The 8918-nt window shown below is 47.6% G+C and overlaps 2 protein-coding genes across 2 annotated transcripts; both read left to right on the top strand.

Moving 5' to 3' along the window:
- The first annotated feature begins 1900 nt into the window (after positions 1 to 1900).
- On the top strand, positions 1901 to 2655 carry BJ212DRAFT_130319 (uncharacterized protein). The gene is made up of 2 exons (XM_041333380.1): positions 1901 to 2237; positions 2321 to 2655. The coding sequence occupies exons 1-2, from the start codon at positions 2011 to 2013 to the stop codon at positions 2415 to 2417; spliced, it is 324 nt and encodes a 107-aa protein (XP_041185851.1). The 5' UTR covers positions 1901 to 2010; the 3' UTR covers positions 2418 to 2655.
- Positions 2656 to 5685: 3030 nt separating this feature from the next.
- On the top strand, positions 5686 to 6066 carry BJ212DRAFT_1204500 (uncharacterized protein; the record flags this gene model as incomplete). Its single annotated transcript, XM_041329133.1, has 1 exon — positions 5686 to 6066. A coding segment is annotated over one exon (381 nt), but the record flags the coding sequence as incomplete, so codon positions are not given.
- Between the last annotated feature and the right edge of the window lie 2852 nt (positions 6067 to 8918).

Below are 8918 nucleotides of genomic sequence, written 5' to 3'. Positions count from 1 at the left end.
GCATAATGCTTTCGATCGTTCTTCGATCACTGTATGCGGTTTAAGCGCTGGCGCTGATTTCTTCCGCACACTCAGGTACCTGTAAATGTAGTTGGTGGGCATGGGGCTACATAGTACTATTTAATAGGCGCGACCAGCTGTTCTTAAACCTGCTCACTCCTGCTGACCCTTTGATTCAGCGCAACACCGCAGACCTCCATTCTTTTGCACCAATAGTAGGCTCATTATCATGGGTAACCGCTCGTCACGCCCATCATCACATCAAAGGCCCCAAACTGTGGGGCATTAAAATATTATCTCGCTCATTAGATTCAATCACTAACCTTGCCATCAGGTTACCCCTGGTACAAATGAAGCGCAGTCGTAAGTGCAATTTTCCTCATAAACTGCAAATATAAAAATACGAGGCACAGACTTGGAGTGACCTTCGATGCGAACCCACTCACCATTCCTGCTACATCCATCAGGAAGCAATCAGGCTTTCCAGTGACATCTGGTGGCTTGGGTGATATCTGGAAGTGCTCGATGATCATCGGTCCGGCAACCTCTACTGAGGTACATATGATGTTACCCTACCAATCTCGCCGACTAATATCCATTGCACAGGTTGCTGTCAAGAATATCAGGATCGCGAACATGGACGAGGAAGAAACCATCCAAAAAGCGAAGAGGGTATGTCAGCGTTTATTCCGTGATGTGAAATGCATTGAATGCCCGCTCGCAGAGACTTCGCCGCGAAGTAGCTGTGTGGATCAGATTGAGGCATGCGCATGTTCTCACTCTTCACGGCACAGTCTCCGATTTTGGACCATTGCCTGCTCTTGTTTCTACGTGGATGCACAACGGGGCACTAAATGGATACCTGAAGCGCATGAGCCTCACCATGGAACAGAAACTACAGCTGGTGAGATTCACGATGCTAAATACAAGTCCTTATTCAACGTGTGCCCTTGTTTAGTTGAAACAAGTGGTGGATGGCTTGAAATATCGTATGGGATCGCTGTTCCGAATACGTTTTCTCTCTGACAATCTCTCTAGTTCATGAACAGGGAGTGATTCACGGGGACCTAACCGGTGTATGCACTCTTCGTCGTTCGATGCTTCGGAGTTCTTACTAACTCTATAATTGAAGACAAATGTGTTGATCGACCGCGATGGCAATGCATTTTTGGCAGATTTCGGTCTGTCGTTAGCTCTCACAGAGAGTGACAGATCGTACTATAACTCGTATTCGAAAGGCGCTATCCGGTGGTCAGCGCCCGAATTGATCAGCTCACCGGATCCAGAAAGCATTCCGGATGACAGTGACAACGATGGCAACTTCCAGAAACCAAACAGTCAGAGCGATGTATTTTCGCTTGGTTGCATCATGCTACAAGTAAGTCGCGTATGTTAGACCATGTTCGAGTTTCACCTGAAACTTGCATGATACAGGTTTTCTCGGGTAGACTTCCCTTCTGGTGGCTCAAAAATGTTCAACAAGTATTCAAAGCTCAGTTCGACCGTGTAGGGCCATATCGGCCCGAATCCAGTGTGACCGTCAGCCACCAGCATTTGGATTTCATGCGGAAATGTTGGTCAACCAAACCTGAGAATCGTCCTTCCACTGAGGATGCTGCTTCCTTTGTGGAAAACGAGCTGAAAAGTGCCAGATCGCCCCTATACAACTAGCTCAGCGACGAGTGTCATGGTACACTTTGGACATAGATTGCGGTTGTGGCTCACCTATATATAAAGGAAGTGTCTCGATCAGCTTGATTAACATGCTACTTTTTCGGCACAGTACACATGTACAAAGCTTATGTACAGTATGCACGTTAAAATATGGTGGCTTAAGTTATAATATTGGACAAGTATACCCATGTAGATCGACTGCCGTCTTCGTTGCACCAGAGGCTAGCTACATAGTACAATTTTAAACTCCGACCGTTACACCCGCTTTCACGGTACCAAATATTAATACACTGTACCACCTTTCGCTTTTTGACTTGTCACTGTGCCAGCGGTACCATGCCAGCCCAATATCAGGCCCTCTCAGCCAACGATCCCGCTGAAATAGAAGCTAATCCACAACTGCAGTCTCAAATCAAGCAATTCCATGCAGATCCCCGTTTTAACCGCCCCACGCCTTCGCTCTGGAAGCGCATTACACTCCTTCTTGTGACTGCGTTCCTTTTCTGGGCTGCATTTAAGTTGCAGTCCCATAGATCCCAAACCAAGATCATTCATGCTGAAAGGTGAGTTGTCATTTTATGTAAAAACTTTTCCACCCCTTCGCGCTCCAGTGAATGGTGCAGAGGCTCACTCTCATCTTGCACAGGTACTCGAAGGATTTCAAATACCGCCCAGCAGCGAGTCCTGTAATTACGGAGCGACTCAAAGATGGTGTAGTCCGCCTTCGCGGGGCATATTTCTAGACGTAGGGGTATCGTTCAGGTAGATTTCACACCATCGCAGTACTTTCGTAATTGAGCTCACCTTTCACGAGAACATGGTTTCAGTCCAGTGATCGTATTTCTTAGATACCACTATCACTTCCGAGCTCTAGCCTCGTCGTACTTATTGCCGTTCGTTCCTTTGACCTAATAACTACACTCGTTATCCAGAGCTGTGGATTCCCCGCGTCCTAGTGGATGTGTGTATCCCTCAGCCCTGGACTTGATTGTTTATTCACGGATCTAGAATTTGCAGACAGTACTTTCATGCCTTCATCACTTCTGTATTTTGTGCTTTCAACTGTGTCTTCAGACTTACGTTCAACAGTTCTTGTTTGTGGGGGTCACGAAACTTGTTGGGCCTATCTTACACATTTCAGGCACTTGACCCAGCAGTCAACCTCTTGGATGGTCTGGAGAATGAGAACTAGAGGTTTGAAAGCAGATCGCACATGACATGGAGACAACGCAGGGTACAGTCTTCGGAACAAAATGTACCCTGCGTTGTGGGGACTCTAGTATCTTTTTGTACGCGAGAACATCTGATATTCCTACCATTTCTCGGCATTCTGGAGTACCCTATCAAGATTTCCTCGTCGTCCACCTTCCACCGCTCCCTGTCTATTATCCGGTTTCCCTTGCTCTTCCGATGTGTCAGCCTTGCCGAAGAAATTATCGTTCGTGATCATCTATATTATCTGATACTGGAATCAATGCATTTTCATAGAACCTGGTTACCTGTGCGATCTGAGACGCTCTTGGATTTGCGGAACTGTTATCTTGTGCGTTAGCGTTTTGTGCTCCCTGCGTTTTTCATGCTGACGCGTCTTAGTCAGGATCGCATGCAATCTCCTCAATCTCAATTTATGTGGTGTTCGTCTGGTGTTGACCACCCTATCGCAGCGGACTACCACTAAGCAGAGGACAGCAGGTTGACATGAAGCCCTCTTAACCTGTACTCCCCTCTTATTTTCTCGTCAAGCCTATATAGACTTTGTACAGTCACGAGGTTCACGGGATGGTACATGTGATATCTATTACGCACTTCAAAACTCGCTCACACTATCAGCTCTCGTCATACAACATGCACCGTCAGCATCCTTTAGGACCAATATGCGTCCACTGCAACTTGACTTGAACTGTCTGCTGTCTGCGCGTCCCTGATCGGCAGCTCATCCACGGACCGGTGTGTTTGATACTATTCTACACACATCTGAAGTTCATTCAAACCATCCCCTGCGCCAGGCTCGCATACGATGGTGTCACCAACCCACTCTCACTCACTATCCTCATCCTTCAACCCACCCGATTCACCATCGAATCCTCCACTACATCCGCTCTTCCGTCCTCAAGTGCTTGCGTTGACTCGTGTGCGTCGAGGAATGTTTTCGCAGAAGCACCACAATGGCCTCCATGATAACCCGATGGAAGGACTAGTTCGATACAGGCCGACGACGGACGGGATGGAATCCACAACATCCTATCAGAGGTTCCCCCGCTTCGAAATCGGAAGATTGCCCCTAAGCACTCTGTGCTGGTCGTCCGCAGGACCCTTGTGGCCCTGCTACAACTTGTCCTTGCTGTGTTGAACTGTTGGCTGTGTTGCTGTTCGTACGTCGCATAGCCTCTTCTGCTTCTGCGTCAGTCTCGTGGGTCATGCCGTATCTCTGTAAATTAATGGCAACGGTATCAAAAAGGGACACGTATTGGGGATGACGGGCTACTCACGTCTTCCTCACGGCAAGGGGCTACGACGACGGGATGCCTGGAAAGTTTTACGGGAAGTAAGCTCAAGCTCAAATTCAAGTTTAAACGCCGGGGCCGGAGCTGAATTGATGGGGGCGCGTTTGTAGGTCGAGTGCCGGAGCGCAGGAAACCGAACAAATTGCGCAGATAAAGCGGAGATGATGTGTCTGCTGAGCGACGAGGCGTACGGTTCGTGTCATTACCCCAGAAATCATTGGCCTTAATTAGTGTCAGGCTAGTAAAAGTCCAGGAAGAATAAAACTAGACTCACATATCTCGCCAAGCCTCTGTTCAAGTTTTTGCTTTGCCATCTAGGCGCAAGAGAGATCTGATGAGATAAGTGAGCGAAGGATCAGGTTATTCGAAATTAACTACAGAGAGTGAGTGATACGTCCGAGCACAAGCTAAAATGGACAGCTTGAAGGGCGAGTGATGCAGTGACGTCGGCTCGCGTCCTGCAATATCCTAGCTATGTTTTTCTTTTATATGTGTCAGTCATCAACATACTTACTATAAAAGCGCCAGCAGTAGCGTACAGGCATCTCAGTTCTTTTCAAAAGACTGGCTCGGACTCTACAAATATTAAAATGATGTCATTGCCACACTCGTCTCAAACATCAAGCTTAACGTCTGATTTTTCCACTTTGGCTCGTCGTTTTTCTTTTCGGGAGACTGTAGAGTAGGAATCGGAGATTCATATGCTGTTCATTCATGATGCGGACTCATGTGTAGCTAGTGACCCGGGTGCTGAGGATGTACCCAATGGTGAAATAAAACACTTCCTGACCATTAATTATAAGGACGAACTTCGTATGGCATGGAAAGATAGGTGCGAAGATAGATCTTGTACATCCGAATCGGACTGGCCGCTGTGCACATCGAGTTCTAAACATCGAGAACTAGAAGCAATATAAGGTTTTGGTAGGCTCTGATAACACATCTGAGAGACCTCTAATACTCCCGAGAAGTGCCGTTACATGAGGTGTACTACAGCAACCTCGTGGCCTCCTGCAACCAGACAAGCGCTCACTCGTCCTTGAATTGTATCTTACTATCCAGCAAGCTTTCTACAGATTGAAACAACCATTTATCTTATCCCATCTCTATCACATTTCAGGATTTCAAGTTAACAACTTACTTCAGCTCTAACAGATCCTTCGAATCTTTGTATGTTGTCCCTGGAGATAAATATTGCTCAGATGATTTCTAACAGCACCCAGCTAGTACTCTCAATCTGTCCATTTCATCACACATATCATAACCTTTGTGAATGAGTGAGGAACAATGTCAGTTTTTCTCACCCTTGTTCCTCTCTCACTTTCTGACCTTTTTGACAGTTCTTCCATCATTTGAAGGAACTTGGGCAAGGCTGTCCCAGGTTGCTGTCAAAGGTGCTGAATACAACTCCTGAGAGTGTCAGCCCCACCCAAAATGTTTGGAAGGGACCTGGATGGATCTCCTCACCTACATATACAACTTACTGGACAACTCAAAGAAGAATTGACTTATTTGGCTGTATGGAATGGCAGGCGTCGGAAAGTCTGCCATTGCGTTCACCATAGCAGAGAGGATGAGAGGTCTAAAAGTGACAGAGCAGACTAGTGTCGAAAAGCAGCTCAGAGGAACATTCTTTTTCTTGTGCAAGTTTATGAAATGTTGCATGACTGGGTATTTTTTTGTGACTCTTGTCTATCAGCTTGCCACCAATTTTCCCAGCATCTGGAAGGATGTGAACAGAGCTATCCATGACAATCCCACTCTACTAGACCCAGATAAGTCTCTCTGTGACCAGATGGAGGCTCTCTTTCTCCAACCTCTCCAAAATCTTCAACTCAAATTATGTGGGTGTCTGCCTCTGACATTTGTTATTGATGCCCTTGATGAATGCACATCCAAACCCAAGCTCACTGATCTTATCCTTTCCCTTGCACGGGCTCTTTGTGAGCCTGATCTACCCATGACACACATTCTACTCATGAGTCGCTCAGAATTGCATATCTGCAAAGCCTTTCAGGACAAGGAGGTGCAGCTATTGTTGTGTGAAATACCTGTGAAAACTTCTGGGGAGGGTGTTGCTACCATCATCTCACTCAATGGTGCTGATGTTGATCAAGACATCTATATTTTCTTGCAGCATTCCTTCATGGAGCTTGCAAGTCACCATTTCAATTTCCCTCAGCCATCAGAGGATGATCTTGCAAAGCTAGCAAGTCAAGCAGGCAGATGTTTCATCATGGCATCTACAATGATGAAATTCATTATTGGCAATGAAGATGATGATCCCTATGGTCAGCTGCAGCTGATGCTCAAGCTAATGACTGAACTGCTGCCAGGAATGGAGGTCTACAAGTTATACAATAGTATCCTCTCCACATGCACTGACCCCAAACAGGCCTACATTCACTTGTCCATTGTCGTTGCACTTGCAGACCCTCTTCCCATCTTGCAAATCTCATCACTTCTTGGCCCTGGTTTTGGCAGGGATGTACAGACAATGCTGATACAGCTATGGTCTGTCATGGATATCCCTACAGATAGCACTCTCCCTGTGAATATTTATCACTCATCCATTTGCAACTATGTTTCCAACCCATCAAACTGCAGCCTCCCTCAAGTATGTGAACACAATATGCAATCACCTCACTCCCTACTCACTGATTCTTCTTTTTGCTTGATGATGAAAAATATTCCAGAAAGCATGGCCCTTTTGGATGTGCTCTCAGAAATGAAGAAACATAGTCAAGCTATGCAACCTGAGGACCCTCATCAGTTAAAGGTTTCACTATCCTTCCTTGTTTGGCCACCAGAGCCACTGTCAATTCTCATCTGTATACTATGGCTTTGGGGAGATCATACTTCAGATTTACAAGATTGGCCAGAGACTGTGGATGGGTGTGCCTGGGTGCAGAGCATGAATGGACAAGACTGGCTGCAGACCAAGGGAGCACAAGACTGGGTGCAGACCCAGACAGGACAAGAGTGGCTGCAGACCCAGGGAGGACAAAACTGGCTGCAAACACAGGGGGGACAAGAGTGGCTGCAGGCCCAGGGAGGTTGAGAGTGGCTGCAGACTGAGGGAGGTCAAGTGTGGCTGCAGATCAAGGGAGGACAAGAGTGGCTGCAGACTGAGGAAGGTCAAGTGTGGCTGCAGATCAAGGGAGGACGAGATTGGCTGCAGACCTGGAGAGGACAAGGCTGGGTGCAGACTGAGGGAAGGCAAGACTGGTTGCAGACTGAGGGAGGACAAGCCTGGCTGCAGACCTGGAGAGGACAAAACTGGCTGCAGACCCAGGGAGGACAAGACTGGCTGATTGAGGGAGGACAGGACTGGCTGCAGGCCAAGGGAGGACAAGACTGGTTGCAGACTGAAGGAAGACAGGAGTGGTGGCTGCAGACAGAGGAGGATGAGACTGGTTGCAAACTGAGGAAGGACAAGACTGGTTGCAGACCTGGAGAGGACAAGACTGGCTGCAGACAGGGGGAGGATGAGAGTAGCTGTAGACTAAAGGAGGACAAGACTGGTAGATACAGACTGAGGGAGGACAAGAGTGGCTGCAGATTGAGGGAGGATGAGACTGGTTGCAGACAGAGGAAGGACAACACTGACTGCAGACTAAGGGAGGACAACACTGGTTGCAGACTGAGGAAGGACGAGAGTGGCTTCAGACAGAGAGAGGACAAGACTGGTGGCTGCAACCCAAGGGAGGATGAGAGTGGTGGCTGCAGACCGAGGGTAGATGAGAGTGGTGGCTGCAGACTGAGGGTAGATGAGAGTGGTTGCAGACCAAGGGTGAACAACACTGGCTGTGGACCAAGGGAGGACAACACTGGTTGCAGACCTGGAAGGGACAGGACTGGCTGCAGACCCAGGGAGGACAAACTGAGAGAGGATAAAACCGGCTGCAGCTTGAGGGAGGACATGAGTGACTGCAAAGCTGGAGAGGACAAGACTGGCTCCAGACTCAGGAAGGGTACAACTGGCTCCAGACCCAGAAAGGGTTAGATTGGCTCCAGATCCAGAGAGGGTTAGACTGGCTTCAGACCCCAGGCAGGCAAAACTGGCTCCAGACACCCCATGGCCAAGTGTGGCAATCCATTCCTGTGGGATCCATATGGGCAACTATGGAAGAATTCTTGAGAATGGTGGAAGCAATCAGCAATTATATCATTGTCCCAGAATTGGCTTCCCTGCCAACCTTTAAAGTGGTCCAGCAGCTCAAAAGCTTGCCAGATTTCTTGAGGGATATTACTCATGCTCTGAATGCCTTTATAACTTTCACCAATGAGGCACAGGCACAAAGTCAATCATCTTCTGACACTCTCAAGTATGCATCTCAAAACTGGGTTGTTCACCTGTCATGTGCTCCAAATCCATGGAATGATGCTCTCAATCATATATTTTGAGCTTTCTGGAATCATCACCTCCATTCCTAGCTCAAACAGCAGTGGTATTTGAAGGGACTGCCATCTTGCCTTGATATTTTATCCAAAGGGCAGAAACTTGCAAAGGCTAGTGCCTTGCTTCAGGTTCAACCATTTTTTCATTTTGTGAAACCATTTTTTAATTCTCTCATCCTCAGTTTGAACCTTCAACACACAGCCTAATGAATGGGTGTCAGCCATTGGTCCCAATTCCCAGCACTCAACAGCAGAAGCTTCTGCCACCCTTCCCCTCTCCATGGCCCAACACCACTGTGCTACAAGTTGGCAGATCCAGAAAGTGAACTTTGGATGAGT

Source organism: Suillus subaureus, assembly GCF_016647635.1.
Source record: "Suillus subaureus strain MN1 chromosome Unknown BJ212scaffold_120, whole genome shotgun sequence".
Taxonomy (NCBI): domain Eukaryota; kingdom Fungi; phylum Basidiomycota; class Agaricomycetes; order Boletales; family Suillaceae; genus Suillus; species Suillus subaureus.
Note: the sequence above shows the minus strand (reverse complement) of the source record. Positions and strands in the feature narration are given on the sequence as shown.

Coding starts and splice junctions, on each gene's coding strand:
- BJ212DRAFT_130319 (XM_041333380.1), top strand. CDS start 2,011: ATGCCAGCCCAATATCAGGCCCTCTCAGCCAACGATCCCGCTGAAATA. Junction 2,238..2,320: donor AAGATCATTCATGCTGAAAG/GTGAGTTGTCAT, acceptor CATCTTGCACAG/GTACTCGAAGGATTTCAAAT.